Below are 25,407 nucleotides of genomic sequence, written 5' to 3' on the forward strand. Positions count from 1 at the left end.
TGGATGCAGCATATAACAAGATTTAGCATTTGATTGTTTCAATCCCAAAATATTTGGTTTTTATATGATTAGAAGTATAAAGTGTTTGATCCAACAATAATATACGCCTGTATCAAGAACGAATATCGATTCTTTAATCCATTGGGCCGATTATATGGACTAATTTTGGAGGGCAGAGATCAAATTGGGTCATAAAAAAAGTGACAGAGCACTTGTTGCAGTGTTTTCTACAGGTTCTTAAGAGATCAAGAGAGTCTATGAGCTGAAAATAACCAACTTACCAGTCTCCATCTGCTGCTTTAAGAATACTAGTTCGCCCTTTCAATTGACTGATCGTCGAGCCATTCAATGTTCCACCGAGCACTTCGTTCAGTTTCAATCAATCAGAATACAAATTAATAGATGAAGACAAAACATTAGATGTAATATATACGATAAAGTATATAATTCTTGAAGAACCATTAACGTTTGCACTATAATCAGATTAATTTGGTACACAACTTTTCCGAATCCTGTGTATTCTTTTCTATACTTCTATGATTCTATCACATTTCGTCTTTATCCGTGCATAAATAAATAAAAAATCAAAAAAAAAAAACTGTTTTCTGATATCTTAATTATTTTCGTCTCTATCCAAATACTATGTTTCGTCTAGGAATTATAATATAAGAAAAACTTATTCTATAATGGTTTGCATTTTTATTTTTAGTTTTAGTTTTTTGATAACTGTTATAGTGTTATTGATTTACTAATTTCACTAACAATAAAGATTATAATAAAAAAAAAAAACTAATTAAAAACAGGGACAAATATCATAATTATGATCCGGAGTTTGGGCTAATAATCTGATGCAGACCCATCTGATATCTCTTAAATCGACCCACATAGTTTATTTGAAACAGGCCCATTTTAAAAGAAAATAACAAAACTAGATTAATTAATACTGTATTTTGTTTCCCTTTTTTTGTTTTATTTTATTTTTGGGTCGGCAAAAATAATCAACTCCCTCCTCTTTTTTTCTAAAAAAAGCACCGAGGTTTTCTCTAGCAAACTCTAGAAGACAAGAGCAAATCACAAATTACATCTCCTCTCTCTCTCGCACCTTCTAAACTCCCTCTATTTCTTCTCTTATCCTCTGTTTTCACTCTCTGTTTTTTTCCTTAAGACTGACGAATCCTATTTCTTCTAAACCCGCAACAGCTACAACCAAAACCCTTCTGTGAAAGTTCTCTCCTTTGCTCAGGTTTGTTGTTCCCGACTCCTCTTTTTCATACGTTTTCTTTATTAGGTTTTCTAATTGTTGATATCTTTGTTTGATTCTAGTTTATTTCTTAATTTCGGAATCGTAGGAGAGTTAATCCCACTAAACACTTGACAGTTAGTTTTTAGTCTGTGTTAGAATTACTACTTGGTTAATTGTTTTTGAATGTTAGTTGTTAAGTGATGAAAATGAAAAAATAAAACCGCTATTTATAGGTTCAAAAGGACAAATCTTTGATTGTGTTTGATGAATCTTGAATTATTATTTTTTTTCTATTCGAAAAATATGAATCTTGAATCTTTTAAGCCGGTCTTAACAGTTTCTTGATTTCAAATATCGTATTGTTTATGTTCAGACCTTGAATTCTTGAATCTGTATTTTTTTTTTTTTTTGTGTGTGTGCAGGAAATGGCAGAACAAGAATACACAGTAGCATCAGACAGTGAAAACACTGGAGAGGAGAAATCTTCATCATCTCCTTCATTACCCGAAATCGCTGTTGGAATCGATATTGGTACTTCACAATGCAGCATAGCTGTTTGGAACGGCTCTCAAGTTCACATCTTGAGGAACACAAGAAACCAAAAACTCATCAAATCATTCGTCACTTTCAAAGACGAAGTCCCTGCCGGTGGTGTCAGCAACCAGCTCGCGCACGAGCAGGAAATGCTAACCGGAGCCGCTATCTTCAACATGAAACGGCTCATCGGTCGTGTAGACACTGATCCTGTGGTTCACGCCAGCAAGAACCTTCCTTTCTTGGTTCAAACTCTTGACATTGGTGTCAGACCGTTTATTGCAGCTTTGGTTAACAATGCTTGGAGATCAACGACTCCAGAGGAAGTCTTAGCTATTTTTCTTGTGGAGTTACGTCTGATGGCTGAAGCTCAGTTGAAACGGCCTGTGAGAAATGTAGTCCTCACGGTTCCGGTTTCGTTCTCTAGGTTCCAGCTCACAAGGATTGAACGAGCTTGCGCTATGGCTGGACTTCATGTTCTTCGTCTGATGCCTGAACCAACTGCAGTGGCGTTGCTATATGCGCAACAACAGCAGATGACTACGCATGATAACATGGGAAGTGGAAGCGAGAGGCTTGCGGTTATATTCAATATGGGTGCTGGTTACTGCGATGTTGCGGTTACTGCAACTGCTGGTGGTGTTTCACAGATTAAAGCCTTGGCAGGGAACCCTATTGGAGGAGAAGATATTTTGCAGAACACAATGCGCCATATCGCGCCGCCAGAAGCAGAAGCTTCAGGGTTGCTCCGTGTAGCGACACAGGACGCTATTCACAGGCTATCGGATCAAGATAATGTCCAGATTGAAGTGGATTTGGGAAATGGTAACAAGATATCCAAGGTTCTTGATAGAGTGGAGTTTGATGAAGTGAACAAGAATGTATTTGAGGAATGTGAGAGACTAGTTGTGCAGTGTCTGCGAGATGCGAGAGTCGAGGTTGGTGATATTGACGATGTGATAATGGTTGGAGGCTGTTCTTACATCCCAAAAGTTAGAACCATTCTCAAGAACGTATGCAAGAAAGATGAGATTTACAAAGGTGTGAATCCTGTAGAAGCTGCGGTTAGAGGAGCTGCTTTGGAAGGTGCGGTGACTTCAGGTATTCATGATCCGTTTGGGAGCTTAGATCTCTTGACGATACAAGCCACAGCTCTTGCGGTTGGAGTAAGAGCTAACGGAAACAAGTTCATACCCGTGATACCGCGTAGCACGATGGTTCCAGCTCGGAAAGACCTCTTCTTCACTACGGTTCAGGACAACCAGAAGGAAGCTTTGATCATTATATACGAAGGAGAAGGAGAGACCGTTGAAAAAAATCATCTTCTTGGATATTTCAAGATCGTTGGGATTCCACCGGCACCTAAAGGTGTTCCAGAGATCAATGTATATATGGACATCGATGCTTCAAATGCTTTGAGAGTTTTTGCAGCTGTGTTGATGCCGGGATCATCGAGTCCAGTGGTTCCTGTGATTGAAGTGAGGATGCCAACGGTTGATGATGGACATGGTTGGTGTGCTCAGGCATTGAATGTGAAATATGGATCTACTCTTGATTTGATTACTCTTCAGAGGAAGATGTAAGATTTGAAATAAAAAGCTGTTGGTGATAGATTTTAGAAAATGATGTAAGATATGACGATGTTTCGTATGATGATCGTATAGAGAAGAGTGCATAGTTTGTGTGTTTTGGGTTTGTTGTTGAAGTGGTAAACAATGTTTATGTGTGTAAGTAAATAAGTAATAATGCTTTGCAGATTGTATAATAAAATCAGTGTTTTTGGACACTTTCTTTTGAGTTTTTGATATGCAAATGTCTGAAAAGGTTAAGATGCAATTCTAGAGACTTGTAACGAAGTAAAAGAAAATTATAACACTAATGATGATGTCTAAATACATAAAAGAGTATTAGAATCGCTAGAAGGAGGGGTTGAACCTCCGACCTTGTGGTTAACAGCCACACGCTGAGCTATTCTAGCTTTGACAACTTCTTATTCTTTTCATCTAATATAAAAATATTAGTTTTCCTTAATTTCCCTAATTTATTCGAAGTTTCAAACTGATGATGATGACACTTTTGTTTTCTTTTTTGCACAAAAAATTAAAGAAGAAGAACACTTTTGTTTTTTTAAGGGAATTGTTTACCATGAATCATGGGGCCGTCTTATGTGACTGTAAAGGAACTATGGACATCGCAATAACAGAAATATGAGGATTGGGCCAAGGCTAACAATTGGTAAAAGTAAGTTCAAAATTATAGGGTGGATAGTAAAACCAATGTGGCTGCAATGCTCATATTCGGAATGGTACTATAAGTTTACCGAGTCCTTCATCGATAGAGGAGAGGAGGGTTGTCCGCACATTACTTGGAATTGCATAGCCTATTGTGGGCAATGCAACCTTTGTGAAGCAGCATAATCGCTTATGTTCTCACTTTATCACTTACTCAAGAACTGAACTAGTAACCAATGCCTTTGTTACCGAGGAATGGCCGATTTTTCATGTATAGGTTTAGATGGTACTATGGTAGTATTGAATTTAAATGAACATAAAACAGTAACAGCCGAAATACTCACAGCATAAGTGTTTAGAATGTTGACAATTGTATTAGTAACAAATATCATAAAAGTCATAAGACTTTTAATTGATAGATAGGTAAGAGAAATCTAAATCCAGTTCATGTGTATCTAACTTTTTTTGTTCCGTCTCGATAGTGATCTCATATCTTGAGATTGACCTATATTTAGGTAGGTGTGGAACTTTTAAGTTATTGGAGTCAAAGCAATTGTATAACATTGCCGAAAAATCATGGATCCATATCTACTATTTTTTTCTTTAAACCATCTTTTTTTTTTTTTTTCTTTTTTTGAACACACCTTCTTTAAACCATCTTAAGACTCTTAACTCGTCGTAATACGACATGTTTTGTATTGACATGTTGAATATCTCATATCTTGTTGTGGATACATACAATCATATAAGATTATAAGCAATCACAAATTTTCTTCGATTTAAGACATGCGTTTTGTTTCTTCTCGGATTCCTTTTTGTGATTTCGTTTGAAACAGTGAGGTAGTTGACAGATCGTTTCCTATATAAATGACCTTAAATTCGCAACGCATTGAACATATGGAACTCTACTGTACGTTTGACCCAAAATTTGATTTCTCTCTCACACACATACACATATATAGTGACATAGACTCTAAATTTAACAAACAAAATGTAATAAAAAAACGTAAACATGATCTATCATTATCTCAACCTAGTGGTTGGGCAGAGTTGGAGACAAGCGGCAGAAAACCAGGCACCAATTTACCAACTCGAAAAGTATAATTAAGATTGCTTATTACTATAGTCGTTTTTGAGTCGTTAATTTATGCAAATCATAGTTAGTTATTACATACGGCGGTATAACAACACCCATTTCTTTTAGTTTCAATATAACATCATAGTCAAATTTGGTTGCAAATAAACCCATATATATATATATATATATATATATATACACACATTTCTACAAGTCTGAGATAAAATCATATGCACATCCCATGCAATAATAGAAAGCATGCCTTTTCATTGCAAAAGAACACTGATTGTCTTCCCAAAACAAAAGATTATTAACTTAATCATATACGTATTACGTGTATATCATCTTAATTGTTCAAAGTGTTAACAAATAAAAAATATTTCCACTGTATATTTAAGTTTATCATCCTCTTAATTGTGAGTCTGGTTTCACAAATTGCTGTTGAGCGGGTATAGAGGCTAGTTTTGTTTTCTTTAGTGAATAAGACAAATGGCATAGTCTTACTTTTTCACCTAAACCAACTATCTTTTTTGATACTTTGTTGTTTATAAATTAGACCCTCCTTATAAATTAGTATTAACCACAATTTTTATCGTTTATTTGGTCGAGAGGACCTTCCAACATCCGTCTCTTAGGATTCTCAATTATTTTGTTTTGTCTCACATTGTGTTACGTGTAAATCTAATGGAAAGAAGCAAAAATTATAAAATTAAAATAGATCCTCTATATTTATAATTGATGTACAGACAATATTACTTTAATACAATTTGTACAGAAACAATACAAGCAAGAAAAGTGGCATTCCTTTTGTTTTCTTAACGATACATCCATGCATTTTTATTTTCAAATATTTATGATAAAAAGAAAATTTGATCTTCTTATCTTCTATACTCTACAGAAGAAGTATAAATGTCATATGATGTAGTACGTAATCGTGAATATATTTTGGTTTTTATATATTTTACAGAAAGCAAAGTTTTACTTTATATCTTGTAGAAACATTAACTACATATATATGCCACTTTATTAAAGTATGCATGGATATTCATAGTAATATTTAATAACAGGATTCATGCCTTGATATAATATAAGCAACTATAGAGAGTTTCTCGATGCCTCAAGCATTGTGCCTTGGTGATTTTGTTGTCTACTCAAACCTTTATTCTTCATTGATCAAACCAAGTTCAATTTTAACTCTTCACATAAAGTTTTTTGGACGTATTTAGCTTTGATTTATTTGTTAATTCGTTAGTTTAACAATTACAAAACTTATTCTTTACTCAAATTGTTTCTTGTACGATCCGAACAAGATTTATCTACATCATTAGAAATTCACTTCCAGGTTTTAATGCTTTTTTTTTTTTTGCCAATAGTTATTGCAAACACAAAAACATGTGTTTATTTCATTTCACTCGATCATGGTAGTGGACCAGTTTTGATATCCCGGTCTGCTAGCTATATTGTGCGGTTCATATTAACGTTTTTATTTTTTTTTACTAGAAAACCAAAAACTAGTTTCGACAATATCCAACCAAATATATGAATTATCTCAAAAAAAATTAACATTTATCTCAAATTTCTTGTATCCTTTTCATCATTCAATTATTTAAATAAAAACATACAAAATATAAAGTTGTCAGTATTTCTTACGGGTTATGGAAAAAAAAAAGTTAGGTTTACTGAACTAATAGTTATTCATTACACGGGCGTCATTTATCCCGGCGGTAGCCGCCACGTCAGCATATCCGGCGTTCTTTAGACAAGAGTGAGACCAATATGTCGGAGAAAGCCCTGATGACGTACTTGTGTGTGTCGGCTGGATTTAAGGATAGATAAGTGAGTAGCAGCTCATCCAAGAAATCGTAACCGTCTTCCGGATCACGGCTAAGTTCTCCGGCGTGTATGGCGGCGTCAATCATCTCTTGCATTGATCGCCGGAAGTCAGTTAATGGATCCGGTGAGTACACGTTTTGCGTCACGGCCGTTCCTCCTCTTATAAGCCTCGTAGTAGTAGTAGTAGTCACGGCAGTATTGTAACACTTATTCTTCTTCTTCTTTGTCGACGTGATAGCGGCATTATCGTAATTCTCAGAGGATCCTCTTGACCGGGTCTCGGGTGAGTCGGTGATTGCATTGGACCGGCCTGGAGAAGAGAAGAAGAAGCGACGAGAAGCGAAAGCGGCTGATACATCCGGAGAGATATCAGATTCATATGATGACCTGGAGGAGGAAGAGGTGGCGGCCTGAGTAGTAGTGGTGGTGGTTGAGGAGGAAGGTAAGTCAACGACACGATTGTGGTTGTCGTCATGGTGGTAAAGGAGGTTGAAGTTGTTGAGAAGAACAATGGAGGGACGGCCGGGAAGGTCGGAACCGTCATGTTCGCCAGAGGACGTCGGAGGAATACACGGCGAAGAATAGCATTTGGTGAGATTTGACGGGAAGCAAAGATGGAGGCTTTTCCACAATATTTTTGGCATTTTTTGAGAGAGAGAAAAGAGAGAAGAGAGAGATGTGTGAGGGAATTAAAGTGAGAATAAATGTTTCGAGCAAAATGGATATGTTGGCTTATTTTGTAGCATATATATTACACAACATCACATGTTTCATAAAACGTTTATAATAACTAATAAGGGTACTCGTGTAATTTACAATTTCACTAAATAAAATTTTGTTAATTAACAAATGAGTTACTACTAATTGCTCGTACTAGTACCAAGAGTCTGAACGTTGACTATATATGTTCACCAATCAACAAAACATGCATGCTTGTGTTACTAACTGCAGTTATTAGGCTCCTTAATTAATTTACATTTGTGATGAAACGTTTACAAATTAGATTTTTTTAAAGATACTCTAAAAGGGTGTTGTACTTTGGAGTGAATGTGAAAACCAGATATTTACGTTTTTTAGTTTTTATTCTTTCTTTTGGTTAGATACTTTCTAATTTTGTATTTATTTACTTTTTTCTTTCTGAACACCGACGTACAAAGCTGAATTTATAACATGGGGTGGTACTGGTACGTATTTTCTTTATACGTGAATGTTGTTTTATTAATTTTGGTTTATTCAGCATATAAACATATTAGTTTGTCAGAGTTACGAAAATTGCAAAACACGAAGAATGATTGTCCTTTGCAATTACAGAATAGAGAGAGAGAGAGAGAGCTCACGAGGAGGAAAAGTAATGCAGTAGAATCCACCACACCACCTAGATTGGTCTACTCATCATGACGTTAAGCCAAAAGACGTTAGTTCAAGTACGCATACTCTCCCCCCTGGCCCCTAGTGTGGTCCTGCTTTTTGGTCCTGGTTTTGGTCCACCGGTCCGATTCACAAGGTCAGGTCGAGGTTTCACTGGTCCGACCAACCAGCATCAGTCGTCGGTCAAATTTTATTTTTATTTTTAACCTAATATATTTTAGCTAACAGTGAATATTACCAAGTCTGCCCACTTTTTAATACATAAAGGGCTCAAGATCTGTTGATAATTTGGTGTCAAATCGGGTGCAGATCATTCAGACCAAGAGACCATGTTTCTTAATTCTGAATCATTTCATACGGTTTTATATAATTTTATTTTTGATGAATTTTAAAATTATAGTTCTCTTTATGGCTAATTTATACATCCATATCCAAATATCCAATTGATACATATCTGATTTGTAAATTCCCATAATCGATTTTTTCGTTGCCGTCAATTCATATTTTTGTGAATACACTTCACTAGATGAGTTGGTTACAAGTACTAATTAGTGACTATAAATTTGAAGCTTTTTGTAAAAAAGGAAGTCACTAATCAATTAATGACTATTTTTTGCTTGTAATTTTTCAGACTGGCAAGTATGGAATCACTCACAGGTAAGATTGGATAACCCCCGAAATGCAATGCCTAGCTACCATGTTGCCAAGACTACCATGGACCGGTGGTACCACTTTGCGTAGTTATCCAGCACTAGAGAGAAGATAAAGAAAAAGAAAGAAAGATTCGAACTCATCTTTCATATGGATAAATATATGCGGGCCACAACAGAAGATAGAGCTATCATATTTGTTGTTACTCAAGCTACTCATGATTCGTCCAATATTCCATAACCAAATACGAACCACAAAAACGGCGAGTGATGGATCAAAAGATGTAGATGTGTGTCTTGAGACTATCACACATATTGGCAATATTATGGTAAGTTATGGAATGTTTGCCTTGCGATGCCTTAAGACCATTATGCCCAATGTCATGTTGGTCTATGAGACAACAACTTAGTCCCACAAATTGATGCCTATTTTGTTTAGACTGGGATATTGAGACATATTTTCCCTATTTTACTTTTTTTTTTTGGGGGTCATTAGTCTTCTACACTTATGGATGTTGTAAATGACCAATTCGGATCAGCTCAGTATTAGACCCTACTCTGATCTAACCAACTCTAGTTTAGCCTCCATTTTTAGGCTTTTAGGTGTGATTCAATCAAGCTCTACGGCAATACAAATTAACCCGCAGTTAGAAATGATACGTGTAACAAGTTTTTATCCGGCCTGAACCGGGAGAGTTAGGCTATATGAAACCCACATTTTATGGGACTCATCACAAAAGAAAAATATCTTAAAAGAGTTATGAATGTATGGTTGTTCTTAGTTGGGTCTCTTTCTCTCTCTCTTTCTATTAAATAGCTCAATCTCCTCGGTGTTGTTATAGGGACATGAGAACTACTAGACAAGAAAAGCTCATTAATGCCTATATAAATCCAACATTCAAGGCACATGACATGAGCGTTGAAGCATAAGTTGTCAATAGTTAACATCAAACCTAGACATAAAAAGGCACATATTTTTCATTCACAAAAAAAACCTAGGCATGAGTGAGAGTTTACATATGCAGTGTTAATTATCCGGTTCCAAACAAACTGATTATTCATACTTTTATTTAAGTGATACCACCACATGCATATTTCAGGTTCAAGGCTCAAGATCGACTTGCTACCTCTAATCCGTTTCCTGCAAAAAATTGACGGCAGAATCTGTTAGTTGAAACTTGAAACATACATGAACGCCAAAGACAATCCAAGAATACCCTGTTCCGCATCGGTTGAGTGAGTTACTAAAGCATATATACAAGAATTGTAAATGCAACTTGTTGGAATGCTTGTTCTGAATAACAACAAGAAGAGTAACAAATATCTAACTTATAGTTATTAAGCCGGCTTATGAGTAAAGAAGAGTCAAAAGTAATTACCATCTGGATCAAAGAAGAAAACTTGCTTGACTTTTCCATCAGGAAGAGTCTTCTGAAAAGTTTCTATCCCCTTCTCCTACATCATGCAAGGACGAGAGAAGATAAATGAAAGACTCAAGGGAATAACTACAACAATCTTGGTACCAATTCCATGTTCATTTCGACCAGTACTACTGGTTCTGTATAATCAAAGGTCATGTAGAAGAGACAAAAAGCAAATGCAAAGAAAGAAGACCTTGAGAGAGTGAAGGAAAGAGTCGAAGTTGGAGACAGAGAAGCAGATATGGTGACCCATTGGGAGATGGCTAGGATCCTTAACCGCAGAGGAGGTGGCACTGTAAGGACTTTCTGGAAGGTTTGTTGAATGGTTTCTATGGATGATGTGCATTGCAAAAGCACCTGGTAAGTTTAGCCATATGACCTTTAGGTCTCCAAAATCAGGGCTTTCTATCTCCTCAAATCCAAATATCTGAAAATTACAATCCATTGATTTCAGAACAAGAGGAAGGGATACAACAAAAACGAATGAAACACTAACTTGACCAGAAGGATTGAGGTTACAAACACTGCACGATGATGTCAGTAAATGTCAAATTAGTATTTCTTTTACAAATGTAGACACTCTCAACAGTAATTAGAAACGAGATAAGTGAACAGAGGAAGAACACACAGCCACAAGAGAAATCTCTAAAGACAAGGCCAATATACAAATCCTAGATTCTAGTGCAGATGTATAATCGATAGATTTAAAATCAAAGGTTTTCGTTTTTATCGAATTGGTAACAACACAAATCAAGAACAGAGAATTCGAAGGATCCGCTGATAGAGAAGAAGAGAGATAAAAAGGAGTGGATTCATCATTAGGTGTGGTTTACTTACCTCTTTGTAAAACTGGGCCAGGCGTGTGATGTTCGATGATTCTCTGGCTATATGGCCAAGACTCGCCATGTTCGGTTCGAAAAATGTAGCTAATCAAGAAGAAGAACTCAGAAGCAGAAGTTTACAATTTGCGGACATAAACAAAAAGTGGTCGACTTTAAAAAATTAGTAAAAGTAATAGAGCAGTCATCATGTTTTTACGCAGATCATATGAACCACGTGGCACCCGATTCGGTTTAACACAAACGAGACGATTGAGCCGATCGGTTTTGACCAGTCAGTAAAGAAAAAGTATTCCTTAATTGTTCTAAAATCAACTAAAACAGATTAACCAAAAGATTGACGTATTAAACAAAAAAGACACAATTTAAACCGTTTGAAAGAAAAACAATTAAACCAAATCTGATTTTTTTTTTTTGTGGCAGCGTTTTTCACTTCTTTTCTGTTAATCATAGGTTTACATGGTATAGGTGATATTCTGAATGACACATATTAGAATTAATTTATGTATATTCTGAATGCATAAAATATTTTGATTTATGTGTTTTTTATAATTTAGAAATTTTAAATAGTGCTAAGTAGTATGTTTTGATTTACTTACATAGTAAATCTTAAAACATATTTAGATAAGTATATTGTTTAAACATCGTTATTTTTTTGCACGGTAATAGATATACAATGATCGTTTTGCAATTTTAAACGATAGTGGTATGCTTATAGGTGTTAAATATATATATCAGATTTTAATTTGGTTTTATTTTGGACTATTGTACATATATAATCTACACATAACTATTTTAGAATGGCAAATACATCTCGTCCCATCCCGTCTTGTCCTTTTTCGTCTTGTTTCATCTCGTCCCTACCCGTAAATTTTTTTTATGTCTCATAACTGTTCTCTTTTAAATAATTAACTATTAGACACTTTTTATCGTCTAAAAATTTTGGATAAGAACATAACTAAATTTTGTGTTTTTCTCAGATTTTTGGACATATAATTTATTTCCTTCTGCAATAGAAGATTTGTTCATAGTAAATAAATTAAAAGCTACTTATTAATATTCAGTTTTGCATAAATATATAGTAATACAATATAGTCAACCAATTGTCATTATTGAAATTTAGAGTTTTAAATACTTATTTTAGGGTAATTACTATTTATAAATACAAATATAAATTGAAATTTCTTTGTTTTTTAATAATGATTTTTTATATTTTTTCTTAAACAACAAATGTAATCCATGAAATAGTTTATTTTCATAAACATATATTATTTTCATTTACGATTACAATATATATTAGTTACATAAGATCTTTTTAAAGATATTTTTGGCATATCTTTTTAGAGAGTATTTACAAATAAGTTGATTTTAGATATATTTTCTATATCCATTAAAATAAATTTGAATTGATTTTTATTAATTTCACATATTTTATATATTAATCAACTTTATATTATTAAGGCTATAATGAATACTTTACTACCTATTAAAATAATTTAATTTAATTGTTTTCAAAATTTAACTGGATTCATTTATTTGTTTCTAAAACTGTGAGGAAAAATATACACAAATATTAACTGTAATTTTCTTTTCTTGTTTTTTTTTTTTTTTTCATTTTTTCATTTTTTCCTAAAATATTTATAAAGAATCAGAAATTTAGATTTGATTTATTATGTATTTAAACGTTTTCTTTATTTAATTATGATGTATATGTTTTCCTCAATAAATATTATAAACGATTAAAATTTAGGCAGAATTATCTCATAAGATTGTTTTAAATTTGATTTATTATGTATTTAAACATTTTCTTTATTTAATTCTGATGTATATGTTTTCCTCAATAAATATTATAAACAATTAAGATTTAGGCAGAATTATTTCATAAGATTGTTTTAGATTTGCAGTTAATTAAATTTTGGCAATCAAGCAAATTTGTAAAGATTTGGAAATCAAAATATATGGTTTAAATTAAAACCATTTAAAAAATCAATGGCCAAGATTTAATTTCGTTTTTGATAATCAACGGTAAATATTTGAAGAGAAAATCAGGTCAACTTGTCGGGTGTTAAATGACCCGTGTATATCCAACTTAATTTGAAAGGTTAGAGAATTTTATTTCGACGATATATCAATGTTTTTTTCCACATTTTTTTCCACAAATAATAATATCAATATATGAATAATTATTGAATACTAATTTTTTTATTTAAAAATTATCAAAATAAAGTTATGATGCAAAAGTCCATGAATACTTCTAACTTTAATAGTATAGATTTTTCACAGTAATTAGTGAGAGAAAAAAGTAAAATAATACTCCCTATAATTGCAGTTATTTTTATCCAGAAAAAACAAATCATTTGGTTGCTTAATGTCGACCAATCAGAAAAATTCGAACCAAACGAATGTAACCGGTTTGAAACATGCGGTATTAAACCTTATTTTCTCTGTCTCTCTCTATCTGTCTCTCTCTCTTTCTCACCTCACCTCCAATCGCACTTGCTTTACCTCTTCAGATCAGACGTCCATTTCAACTCCTCCAGTGAAGAAGACAAGAGAATTCAATTCACCGGAGATTTCTACTCCGATCGATCAATTGAAGATTGACATGGAAGCTAATTCTGGCGGTGGCGGAGGAGCTGAAGGCGGAAGAGCCACAGCCGGAGGAGGAGGGAGCGATGTTGAATTGGTGAGCAAGACGTTGCAGGTTGAGCATAAGCTTTTCTATTTTGATCTCAAGGAGAATCCTCGCGGAAGGTATCTGAAGATATCGGAGAAGACGTCGGCGACGAGGTCAACCATCATCGTTCCTTCCTCTGGCATCTCTTGGTTCCTCGATCTCTTCAATTACTACGTCGATTCCGAGGAACATGAGCTTTTTAGCAAAGAGTTGCAGCTTGATTCCAAGGTCTTGTCACTTTTATCATCACTCTCCTCTCCTATCCTCTCTGTGCACACAGTCGTTGACTTCTTTTTTATTACTCTCTCTGTTGTCCTGCTTTGCTTTTGTTATCAGGTGTTCTACTTCGACATCGGTGAGAACAGAAGGGGACGTTTCTTGAAGGTATCGATTTCTTTGTTGAGTTTCTTGAATTTGAAGTTTTAGGGATTTTAGAGTTTATATGTTTAGTAGTGTTGTTAGCATTTTGGTATTGTGACTATGTTTTAGGAGTGTTCTGTTCTAATGGGGGGGTTTGTGGTGTGGTTTGGTAGGTGTCAGAAGCATCAGTTAGTAGAAATCGAAGTACCATTATTGTTCCAGCTGGAAACTCTCCTGATGAAGGATGGGCAGCTTTCAGGAATATCTTGGCTGAGATTCATGAAGCATCTGGACTTTTCGCTATGCCAAATCAGGTCTCCTTTGGTTGTGTTTTGTTTGTTGGAACCGTTTAACTAAGCTCTCTGTTTTATTTAGTCTCTCATTTTTCTCTTCGTTTTTGGACACAGAAACCTTCTGATGGACAGGAACATCTGGTTGGACTATCAGATGATGTTGGAGCTGGATTTATACCTGGCCATGGTAGCCAGCAGCCATCTTCTTCGGAGCACACTGTGGATCGAGCAACTGATTCGCCAAACCAGGATGAAACGGGAATGACTAATGTTTCTAAAGTAATCAGAGCTGACCAGAAACGGTTCTTCTTTGATCTTGGGAACAATAACAGGGGACATTTCCTTAGGATATCTGAGGTAAAACTCTTTGCTGTTTAACTTTTTTGAGAGCTTGAGTTTGTTGTGGTTTATAAGCCTTACGCATTTGTTTCTGAATACGTGAAAATATATAGGTGGCCGGTGCTGACAGGTCCTCCATCATTCTACCATTATCGGGTCTTAAGCAGTTTCACCAAGTAATAGGTCACTTTGTGGAGATCACCAAAGATAAGATTGAAGGTATGACAGGTGCTAATGTCAGGACAGTTGACCCTCCTCAGAGATAAGTATTGATTCTTTTTAGAGGATGGAATTCTCGATCTTCTAATCATTTGAATCTGGCTACTTCAAAGTAGCTTGTCTTAATCGCTCGCGGTGTGCAATAGTTTCACAGTAATTTCTCGCCCCCTTCACATCCCTGTAAAAAAATAATTCAGCAGGATCATCATCTCATCTGGCTTAATAGCACAGATAACTCTGGAGTCAGCAACTGGGGAATAAGCTGAAATTTATCCACCATTTGTCTCTCTCTCTCTCTCTCTCCTTCCTCTTAGAAACAGTTTAAACAATTGTGAGTTTGCTTCTGTTCTGTTTAACTTCTTCTTCTTCTTCTTCTTTATTTTTTTTATGTTCAGTTTGGGTCATTGGGTGTATATCTTGACGGCTTGATGCATTTAAATTGTAAAAGAATATTGGGGTTTATATATGTTTGGGCTTACTGCCAGAGTGCCAGTGGTAAAAAAAATTGAAGTGTAAGTTCTTATCATATGAATGCTATTTTTTTGTAGGTCTTAGAGAAGTGGCCAGTACTAAGCACGCTTTGGTCAAAACATATTTGCTTTTTAACCGCTTTTACAATACCAGGTCAACCGATAATGAAATGCCACATTACTGATTAGTGATTACGCCAAACAAAAATTATGACAAATAAAAAAGAGTAGCTTCAGAGTTCAGAGTTCAGAGTTCAGAGTTCAGACACAGTCAAACAGAGAGAGAGAGGGAAAAAAAAAAAAAAACTATTTTGTCGGTGATTTATATATCCTCTTGTTCAATAAACCACCACATGCTCTGAAACCCTAGCCTGAACAAATCGCCGTCTTCTCTCGAAACATCTATCTACTTCGCTTCATTACAAGGTTCGAACACAACCGACTTAAACTTATCCTTTTTGTAATATATTTATTGTGTTTTCGTTAGTTGAATCGTGTTCGAGATTTATCTAATCAGAAAGGTTTTTTGGAATCTTTGGTGATTCATTTCTTTTGTTGTTGAATCGATTTCGCAGATCTGATGATGAAACCAGATCAGATCGTACTCTAAGATCCCAGATGCTCCTTAAGTTATTGACTCGGATCCATCCATCATCATCATCATCACCTTCATCATCATTATCATCATGTCGCTGTTTCTGAAGGACGATTCGATTCAAATCCGTGAAGTATGGAACGACAACCTCGAATCAGAAATGGCTCTAATCCGAGAAGTCGTCGACGATTTCCCATTCGTAGCGATGGACACAGAGTTCCCAGGAATCGTGTGTAGACCAGTCGGATCATTCAAAACCAACACAGAGTACCACTACGAGACGCTTAAAACGAACGTCAACATCCTCAAGATGATTCAGCTCGGTCTCACTTTCTCCGACGAGAAAGGTAACCTCCCAACCTGTGGTGCCGACAGCAAATACTGCATCTGGCAGTTCAATTTCCGCGAATTCGACCTCGAGTCCGACATTTTCGCCACCGATTCCATCGAGCTTCTTCGTCAATCAGGCATCGATTTCGCTAAAAACAACCAGATGGGGATCGATTCGGAACGTTTCGCCGAGCTTCTCATGTCTTCAGGGATTGTGCTGAATGAGAACGTCCACTGGGTTACGTTCCACAGCGGGTACGATTTCGGGTACTTGCTGAAGCTACTGACGTGTCAGGATCTGCCTGAGACGCAGACGGGGTTCTTTGAGATGATTAATGTGTATTTCCCGAGGGTTTACGATATCAAACACTTGATGAAGTTCTGTAACAGTCTTCATGGAGGTCTGAACAAATTGGCTGAGCTGTTAGAAGTTGAGAGAGTTGGGATATGTCACCAGGCGGGTTCGGATAGCTTGTTGACGTCGTGTACATTCAGGAAGCTTCAGGAGAATTTCTTCATTGGTTCCATGGAGAAGTATTCTGGTGTTTTGTATGGTTTAGGTGTTGAGAATGGTCAGATTGTTCATTGATTTAACAATAAAAAAAGAATCAAAGTTTTCAACAGTTCTTTATCGATTCATTTTAGTGGTTTAATATCATTACATCACATATTAGGTTGCTTGAAGAAGCATAGTAGTATATATGATCACAGATGTCAAGAACTACAATCGAAATTTTGGTTTGGTGTTATGCTCTCCTCCTATTTATTTAAAGATAACATCACTCAGTCATATGAAAAAACATAGCAATAGCTAGTAGTAATTTATAAGAAAATATATATTAGTTTCAGAATATATCTTTTTCATCATTGTGTAGAATTATAAAATCATATAATGTATCATTTTCATATAGGAACAAATAAATTAGTAAAGGAAAATTTAGAGGTAAATAAGGAATCATCTAGATTTTGACCCAAATGAAAAGAAACAAAATGTACAAGAAAGAAGTGCAACATATCATACGAGCCTGCCTACCAACCACAAGTATCTCAATTAAGCCCATTATGGAAGTCGGTACACAAAGCCCATCACAAGTCTCAGCAAAACGACAAACAACAGTTTTGCACACAGAACAAAAAACGCGCGTGAAGAGAAAAGGGAAAGGAAATGATGACGTTGCGGCGGCTGCTGCTCCTTGGAGAGTAAGAAAGAAACAGCGTCGAATAAAGCTGAAGCCTTTTTCATCTTCTCTACTCCATCGTTGATATAAGGAACAAAGATTTGGAGGGCTGAGATTAATTTTAAGCTATCTTAATTAGACTTTCATATAATTTCATCATTTCTAAATTCAACCCTAACATCAATCGCTGCCTTGTTTTCTAGAATCACCAATCAAGGTTTGAAATATCCCGAGTTCCTCGTTTATATATGAATTTTTCTGTGGATTCTAGATCATGATGAGCTAGCTATATCGATAATGTTTATTAGTGTTTTAACTTAGAGGAGGTTTTTAGATCTTTAATTAGTGATTTGATTTCTTTATTTGCTGCATCGATTGCAGATCATGTCGTTGTTTGCGAAGAAAGACTCGATTCAAATCCGTGAGGTGTGTACGGACAATCTAGAATCAGAGATGTGTCTGATTCGAGAAGCCGTGGATGATTTCCCGTTCGTCGGAATGGTGTGTAGACCACCAGCCGACGACGATTTTCCAGGAATCGTGTTAGGAACTTTCGAAACCCTAACCGAGTACAACTACGAAACCCTAAAAACGAACGTCAACAATGTCGAAATGCTTCAGCTCGGACTCACTCTCTCCGACGAGAATGGAAACCTCCCAACTTGTGGGACTGACAAATACTGTATCTGGCAGTTCAATATCCGCGACGTCGCTGAAAACAACTGTTGTAACTTCGTTCAACTCATCTTTGGTCTATTACTTAATCTATGTTTGTGTTTGTTGTTTGCAGGTTCGAACAAGAAGTAAAGAGACATAGGATTTACGAGTTCTCAAGGCTTAGACCAGCCAAGGTACGTCTCGGTGAGTTTGACCGCTCACTAGAGATTCCACTATGAACAAAGAACATATTACAATAAAGAATCACTCACCCTTGCAGAAAGATTAAACCCTTAAGAAGAAAGATGGAAGATGACGAAGAACTCTCACTAAAACCCCAAAAACCTCTCAAACTCTCTCTGCACAAAAGGTAACTCTCTTTTGTTGTCTTACTCTTTCTGCTTGCTTGTCCCCTCTTTAAAACCTCTTTGTCACTTCTGTCAATTTCCATTTTACCCTGTAACAGACTCCCTTGAGCCGCACGCCAGAGCTTGTCATGATCTGCTAATCGACAGGAAACAGAGACCTGTGTTCGTACAAGTGAGGACCACTTCATCCAGAAAACCGACTTTTTTTATTGGGCTTAACACATTAGTGGCCCATTCACGGTTTTAAGTCCACCAGTCCATAAACCCATAATCGTTTTCGACATTCTCCACCTCGATTTTGGTTTGGATTTTAACCTGAAAGACTTTACCGTCTCTACTCCTTCCCCGACATTAACCTGCCGGATCCAATCCTCCCAACAGCACTGGAGTAAGGTACGTTTTTCATCCTGGCTTCAGTCTCAGCTTTATCTTTATCCTTAGTATTGCATAGCTTAAAGTGACAACCGAAAGGTGTTTGAACTGGTGTAGAATTGTCCATTCTAAATCTCTTTAGGACCGTTTCCAAATAAGCTTGTTGTGACAACTTCAATACACATTTGCTTCTGTCCCTTGAAATGTCCGTGCCTAGTATTATATTTGCTGCTCCTAGGTCTTTCATTTTGAATTCACTGCTTAGGACTGTCTTTAGTTTGACAATATCTGACATATCCTCAGCAGCAACCAGCATTCATCCACGTAGAGTAGTAGATACACAAAACAATCCTCCTGGTAACATCTGAAGTACACACACGTATCAAATTGACTTCTTGAATACCCTTGTGACTTCATAAACTGATAAAACCTCAAATTCCACTGTCTTGGAGATTGTTTTAACCCATACAGAGATCTCTATAATAAGCACACCTCATTATCACCCTCTGAAAAACCCTCTGGCGGTTCCATTAGTATCCTTTCATCTAACCTTCCATGTAAGAAAGCAGTTTTCACATCTAACTGTTCCAACTCCATATCACGATCCACTACCATTGATAAAAACAGCCTTATAGTGACATGTTTAACCACTGGTCAAAAAACCTCATGATAATCAACTCCCTCAATCTACGAGAACCATTTAGCAACTAACCTTGCTTTGAACCTAGGATTCTCAACCCCTGGAATCCCTGGTTTGAACTTGAATACCCACTTGCAACCGACTGTTCTTTGCTTCTCAGATCTTGAAATAGATTTCCAAGTGTGATTCTTCTTATGAAATTCCATCTCCTCTTTCATTGCTTCTATCCATTGCTCTTTGTACGGTCCACTGATAGCTTCTAGATAAGTGTTGGGCTCATCATCATCCATTAGTTCCGCAGCACTTAGAGCATAAGCAGTTATGTCAGCCTCAATATACCTACTTGGCCTTTTGACGTTTATTCTTATTCTATCTCTTGCCAGTAGGTAGTTATCTAGAGGTGAACTTGAGACTTGGTAATCATACTCTTCATCCGAGTCTTCTTCTTCCTCTTCTTGATCAGAAACCTGCGTAGCTCCACCTTCACCAGAACTTTCTCCTGTAGTACTTGATTCACCAACATTGTCATCCTCAGGAAGTTCGAAAGTAACTTTCTTTTTGCCTTTAGGATCCGATATCTTGTCTAGTTCAGTAGACTGTTGTCCAATATCTTTGTAGAAAATATCTTCACAGAAAATAGTGTCACAGCTGACAATGCATTTCTTATCCTCAAGACTCCAAATTCTGTATCCTTTCACACCGTGAGGGTAACCCATGAAGACTCCTTTCTTAGCTCTAGGCTTGAGCTTCCCTTGATCAACATGGTAATAGACTAGACACACAAACCTCCTCATGTGTGAATAATCTGGTTCTTTCCCAGACCAGACTTTTTCTGGAATTTCAAAATTTAGTGGTGTAGATGGTGTTCGATTGATCATATACACCACAGTAGATGTAGCTTCAGCCCAGAAGGATTCACCCAATCCAGTCTCGATTAAGAGACTTCTTAGTTTCTCCAGTATGGTCCTGTTTAACCTCTCAGCGACTCCGTTTTGTTGAGGGTTGTAAGGACGCGTCTTGTGCCTTAGGATACCATGAAGCTTACAATGGTCATCAAAGGTCTTGTTGTAGTATTCAAGACCATTATCCGTCCTTAAGGCTTTCAACTTCTTTCCACACTGATTCTCAGTGACTGTCTTCCACTCAACAAACCTTTCATAAGCTTCATCCTTAGTCTTAAGAAAATAGACCCACACTTTTCTTGAGAAATCATCAACAAATGACATATAGTATTGGCACTTTGACAAGCTTGGAGTGACATTAGGAGAACCCCACAAATCTGAATGGACATACTCCAATGGTTCTTTGGATGTATGAGTTCCTGTCTTGAATGATTTCCTGTGAGCCTTTCCGAGAATGCAACATTCACACTGCTTAAATTCTTTAAACGTGCTTGAGCTTATTAACTCCTTCCTGACTAGCTGTTGTAGTCCTCTTGCACTCAAATGGCCCAATCTACTGTGCCACAAGTCGGTTGTATTCACTGACTTGACAACCGCATTAGCCTGCTCCACCTCAGGTTTACCATCTAGGAAGTAAAGAGTGTCTTTGTAGTCACCAGCCAACACTTCTCTTTCTTTATAGAATACTTGCATTCTGAAGTTCCTTGATTGAAACCAACATCCAAGTGTTTCTAATTGTCCCAGAGAGATCAAGTTTCTCCTAGCTGTTGCTGAGTACCTGACATGTGTTAATACAACTGATGTGTTGTTGTAATTAACAATCTTTATCTTCTCAATCGTTGTTACTTCACAGTAGGAATCATTTCCCATTAGGATTCTTCCTCCATCGATTTCTTCCACATCAAACATCAAGTCTTTTCTGAATGTCAGATGGTATGAACATGCTGAATCCAGAATCCATCCTTCTCTAGCAACATTCACCGAGACTGATAGCATCACAGGTTCTGCCCATTCAGCTTTTGCGACACTAGCTTCCACAACCTCGTGTTTGCTATTGTTTGATGATTGCTTCTTCTTTGGGCAATCCTTTTTAAAGTGTCCTTCTTCTCCACATATCCAACACTCCCTGCCTTTAGGTCTAGACTTAGACCGATTGTTATTATGTTTTCCTTTACCCTTCTTTTATGTTCTTCCTCTTGCCTGAATGACCAACCCTTCACTCTCTGACTGCACCCTGTATATTCCTTTATCCTTTAGCTCCAACTCAATAGAGTAAGCTCCCCTGATAACTCCTTCTTAGTGATAGTGTTTCTTCCGCTGCTGTATTTGAGAGTGTGAACTAGACCTTCAAACTGCTTCGGCAAGCTGTTCATGAGAATTGCTGCATGATCCTCGTCATTCGTCTCAACATGCACACTCGACAAATCTGATATCAGCTTGTTAAACACGTCTAGGTTCTTGTCCAGATTCTTTGAACTATCCATCTTGAAGCTGTAAAACCTTTGCTTCAAGTAAAACCTGTGAGGTAGTGTCTTAACTTGATACTCAGATTCCAGTGCATTCCACATGTCGTATGCTGTAGGTTCCTTCATGACCTTTCTCAGAACAATATCGTGAATGCTCATGCTAAAGAGATTTCTCACCCTCCGATCCTTGTCAAGCCACTTTGGATCGGACTTAACTCGCTCTTCTGCTTGTTTATCATCTTCCCCTTCCTTAACGTTGTCCTTAGCATCTCCAGCTTTTACAAACGCTGAGGCTGGTAACAAAGCAGATTCGAGTCCCAAAATCTCTAACTGAGCCTGAATCTTGTGTTTCCACAAAGCAAAATCTCCTTCCCCATCAAACTTTTCTACTTCAAACCTTCCTTGAGTGGGTTCCATACTCACCTAGTTCTTCTACCAGATAACTAAGTAAATAACTTCCACTACAAACCCATGAGCTACCGATCTACAAGCCCTTATAGATCTACTACCCAAAAAACCCACAAAGTTCGCACCTTTCTTCGATTTAGTACCTTAGACACGCTTGAGCTGCAACCCGAAGCTCTGATACCATTTGTTGTAACTTCGTTCAACTCATCTTTGGTCTATTACTTAATCTATGTTTTTGTTTGTTTGCAGGTTCGAACAAGAAGTAAAGAGACAAAGGATTTACGAGTTCCCAAGGCTTAGACCTCTCAAACTTTCTCTGCACAAAAGGTAACTCTCTTTTGTTGTCTTACTCTTTTTGTTTGCTTGTCCCCTCTTTAAAACCTCTTTGTCACCTCTGTCAATTCCCATTTTACCCTGTAACAGACTCCCTTGAGCTGCACGCCGGAGCTTGTCGTGATCTGCTACTCGACAGGAAATAGAGACATGTGTTCGTACAAGTGAGGACCACTTCATCCAGAAAACCGACTTTTCTTATTGGGCTTAACATAGCAATGACCCATTCACGGTTTTAAGTCCACCAGTCCATAAACCCATAATCGTTTTCGACAACAACCAAACCGGTATAGATCCCAAAGAATTCGCCAAGCTTATGATGTCCTCTGGGACTGTGTTGAACGAAAGCGTCCATTGGGTTACATTCCACGGCGGATACGATGTCGGGTACTTGCTCAAGCTACTCACTTGTCGGAATCTTCCAGAGACGCAATCAGGGTTCTTTGAGAGTATCAGTTTGTATTTCCCTAGAGTTTACGACGTCAAACACTTGGATGAAGTTCTGCAACGGTGTTTATAGAGATCTCAACTATTTGGCTGAGCTGCTCGATGTGGAGAGAGTTGGGACTTCTCACCAGGTCGGATCAGACAGCTTGTTGACGTCATGTACATTGAGGAAGGTGCAGGAGGTTTTCTTCATTGGTTCTATGGAGAAATATTCTGGTGTTTTGTTTGGATTAGGTGTTGTCATCAATGGTTAGTTTAGTTTTCATGGAAGACAAAATTGAGTGTGTGTGTGCGCTACGTTTGCTTCTTCTTTTATGTATTTTACAACGCTTTGCTTGAATGTTGTATTGGCTACAACACCCAAATGTTGGAAGGTTAAACTTGATTGGGGTTTGAGTATCACCATTTGATATGTCACTTAATTAATGTTCTCTATTAATTAGACTCATTTAGTTGGTTTTAGATTAATATATACATCATATAAGGTCGTTTGAACAAGTAATTAAATTTAGAGAATCACACATCCGAGTTATGGTTTGATATAGACATATAGTGATCTCATAGTTGACTAGACACGGCGACGTTTCTAAGCGGACCAAAATTTAAGGAATGGCCCAGTGTAAAGCCCATCAAAACGGCCCAGTATCGACAAATCTGCCATTTCAGCAGGGTTTGTAAAACCCTAATATATATAACTCGCTACTCAATTTTGGCTTCGTCTCTAACTCTTCGTTGCAGCCTCCCTTTCTAAGGTTAGTCTCTGTACTCTTTTGCTCTGTTCCTCTATTGAATTGATCTGTGTTTATTATGTACATGATTTGTCCAACTTTATATGTTACAAACCCTTCCCCATAATTCTTTTGATTTATGTGCTTATTGAGACTAATTTGCTTAATTTTCTTGGCAGATCTTTTGCTTCTCTTTGTTCTTAAAGCCAATTCAAAGAGTCAATATGTCAGGGTAAGCTTTCTCTTGCGATGCAGCTGTATTGGATTCTCACTACATTTAGTTTTACATTAGAGTGTATAGGTTTTAGTTATAGGTAGACTAGATGTAGATGATATGCTTTGCTATGTGACTCAAATCTTTAAACTTTCTTGTTAGGGATTGATTTACATAAAAATGTAGATTGGTTAGTGTTAGAGCTTTACAGTTCTTGATGTTTAATACGAAGAATTGATAAAAGTATTATACTTTTTCATCATTTCACAGTGATGAGGCTGTTGCTCCAGTTGTTCCTCCGGTTGCTGAGGCAGCTGCCATCCCAGAGGACATGGATTTGATGACTGCAGTGCAGTTGACAGTCAGGAAATCTTGTGCTTATGGTGGTGTTGTTCGTGGTCTCCATGAAAGTGCTAAGCTTATTGAGAAGCGTGTTGCTCAGCTCTGTGTTTTGGCTGAGGACTGCAACCAGCCCGATTATGTCAAGCTGGTGAAAGCTCTTTGCGCTGACCACAACATCAACTTGCTTACAGTTCCAAGTGCCAAAACCCTCGGTGAATGGGCTGGTGTAAGTTCTCTTGGTTAAATTCTCTCTCTTAAAGAATGTTTTGGTTCCTCTCGTTCTAGTCTTAAATTTTGAATGTGCTTACAGCTTTGCAAGATTGACTCAGAGGGCAATGCTAGGAAGGTTGTTGGTTGCTCATGTCTTGTAATCAAGGTAACAGAGTCTGTTTTACATTCTCTACTAATCCATGAATCATGGGAACTTCAAAATACATACAATGTCTTTGGCTTGTGTACTGATGATTTATGTGTGCGGTTTTGTATTACAGGATTACGGTGAGGAGACAACTGCCCTAAACATCGTCAAGAAGCATATTGAATCTAACTAAATCAAGCAAAGGTCAAGTCTCAGATGCTTTTACCCCAAAAGGAGCGCATTTTTTACTTGTGGCCACTCTTCTTTTTCCTCTTTTGTTCTCTGTTTTTGATATTTAATACTCAGTAGTGGACAGGTCTTGAGATTTGTTTTGGAACATGAAGTTTTGATGTTATGTAGGTTTTATCAATTTCAGCTTGCTCATTATCAATTTATTGTTTTGCTCCTTTTAAAGATTCTTCTAGTCTTCTACATAAGATTTGCGTATGTTTCTGCTATACAATGCAATAGATCTTTACCTTCTTTTCCATTGATTTGATTGCATGCTTGCACT

At 36.8% G+C, this 25,407-nt stretch overlaps 6 protein-coding genes and 1 long non-coding RNA gene across 10 annotated transcripts; 5 read left to right on the top strand and 2 right to left on the bottom strand.

Moving 5' to 3' along the window:
• Window positions 1-966: 966 nt before the first annotated feature.
• LOC104700245 (heat shock 70 kDa protein 8) lies at window positions 967-3,563 on the top strand. The gene is made up of 2 exons (XM_010415729.3): window positions 967-1,243; window positions 1,666-3,563. Exon 2 carries the CDS (start codon window positions 1,669-1,671, stop codon window positions 3,358-3,360), a length of 1,692 nt encoding a protein of 563 aa, XP_010414031.2. The 5' UTR covers window positions 967-1,243; window positions 1,666-1,668; the 3' UTR covers window positions 3,361-3,563.
• Window positions 3,564-6,651: 3,088 nt separating this feature from the next.
• LOC104700247 (transcription repressor OFP16-like) lies at window positions 6,652-7,691 on the bottom strand. The gene has a single exon (XM_010415730.3). It carries the CDS (start codon window positions 7,561-7,563, stop codon window positions 6,823-6,825), a length of 741 nt encoding a protein of 246 aa, XP_010414032.2. The 5' UTR covers window positions 7,564-7,691; the 3' UTR covers window positions 6,652-6,822.
• A 2,202-nt stretch (window positions 7,692-9,893) lies between these two features.
• LOC104704289 (lactoylglutathione lyase) lies at window positions 9,894-11,510 on the bottom strand. The gene is made up of 4 exons (XM_087456854.1): window positions 11,196-11,510; window positions 10,552-10,785; window positions 10,317-10,392; window positions 9,894-10,078 (listed from the first exon to the last, which is right to left on the bottom strand). Exons 1-4 carry the CDS (start codon window positions 11,262-11,264, stop codon window positions 10,047-10,049), a joined length of 411 nt encoding a protein of 136 aa, XP_087312980.1. The 5' UTR covers window positions 11,265-11,510; the 3' UTR covers window positions 9,894-10,046.
• Window positions 11,511-13,553: 2,043 nt separating this feature from the next.
• On the top strand, window positions 13,554-17,103 carry LOC104700248 (transcription factor Pur-alpha 1). Of its 3 annotated transcripts, XR_015561000.1 has the most exons (8): window positions 13,615-13,721; window positions 13,770-14,102; window positions 14,211-14,258; window positions 14,408-14,548; window positions 14,642-14,884; window positions 14,980-15,416; window positions 15,634-15,981; window positions 16,131-17,103. XR_015561000.1 is itself a non-coding variant. In XM_010415731.3 (5 exons), the coding sequence occupies exons 1-5, from the start codon at window positions 13,566-13,568 to the stop codon at window positions 15,130-15,132; spliced, it is 1,122 nt and encodes a 373-aa protein (XP_010414033.2). In that variant the 5' UTR covers window positions 13,554-13,565; the 3' UTR covers window positions 15,133-15,456. The 3 variants fall into 3 exon arrangements, 1 of the variants encoding a protein (XP_010414033.2); XR_015561001.1 differs by having other exon boundaries at window positions 13,577-14,102; XM_010415731.3 differs by lacking the exons at window positions 15,634-15,981; window positions 16,131-17,103 and having other exon boundaries at window positions 13,554-14,102; window positions 14,980-15,456.
• Window positions 16,242-17,103, top strand: LOC104700249 (putative CCR4-associated factor 1 homolog 7). The gene has a single exon (XM_087456856.1). The coding sequence runs from the start codon at window positions 16,242-16,244 to the stop codon at window positions 17,067-17,069; it is 828 nt and encodes a 275-aa protein (XP_087312982.1). The 3' UTR covers window positions 17,070-17,103.
• A 537-nt stretch (window positions 17,104-17,640) lies between these two features.
• On the top strand, window positions 17,641-23,668 carry LOC147940813 (uncharacterized). 2 transcript variants are annotated; one of them, XR_015561004.1, is made up of 6 exons: window positions 17,641-17,875; window positions 18,040-18,509; window positions 18,596-18,685; window positions 18,782-19,076; window positions 22,721-22,798; window positions 22,895-23,668. It is a non-coding gene; the product is annotated as an uncharacterized LOC147940813 (long non-coding RNA). The 2 variants fall into 2 exon arrangements; XR_015561005.1 differs by having other exon boundaries at window positions 17,642-17,875; window positions 18,040-18,519.
• A 226-nt stretch (window positions 23,669-23,894) lies between these two features.
• LOC104700251 (small ribosomal subunit protein eS12y) lies at window positions 23,895-25,307 on the top strand. Its single transcript, XM_010415733.3, has 5 exons — window positions 23,895-24,003; window positions 24,159-24,211; window positions 24,464-24,761; window positions 24,846-24,911; window positions 25,027-25,307. The coding sequence occupies exons 2-5, from the start codon at window positions 24,204-24,206 to the stop codon at window positions 25,084-25,086; spliced, it is 432 nt and encodes a 143-aa protein (XP_010414035.1). The 5' UTR covers window positions 23,895-24,003; window positions 24,159-24,203; the 3' UTR covers window positions 25,087-25,307.
• The last annotated feature ends 100 nt before the right edge of the window (window positions 25,308-25,407 follow it).

The sequence above is a fragment of the Camelina sativa genome, chromosome 7 (assembly GCF_030686135.1).
Source record: "Camelina sativa cultivar CO46 ecotype springtype chromosome 7, ASM3068613v1".
Lineage (NCBI taxonomy): Eukaryota > Viridiplantae > Streptophyta > Magnoliopsida > Brassicales > Brassicaceae > Camelina > Camelina sativa.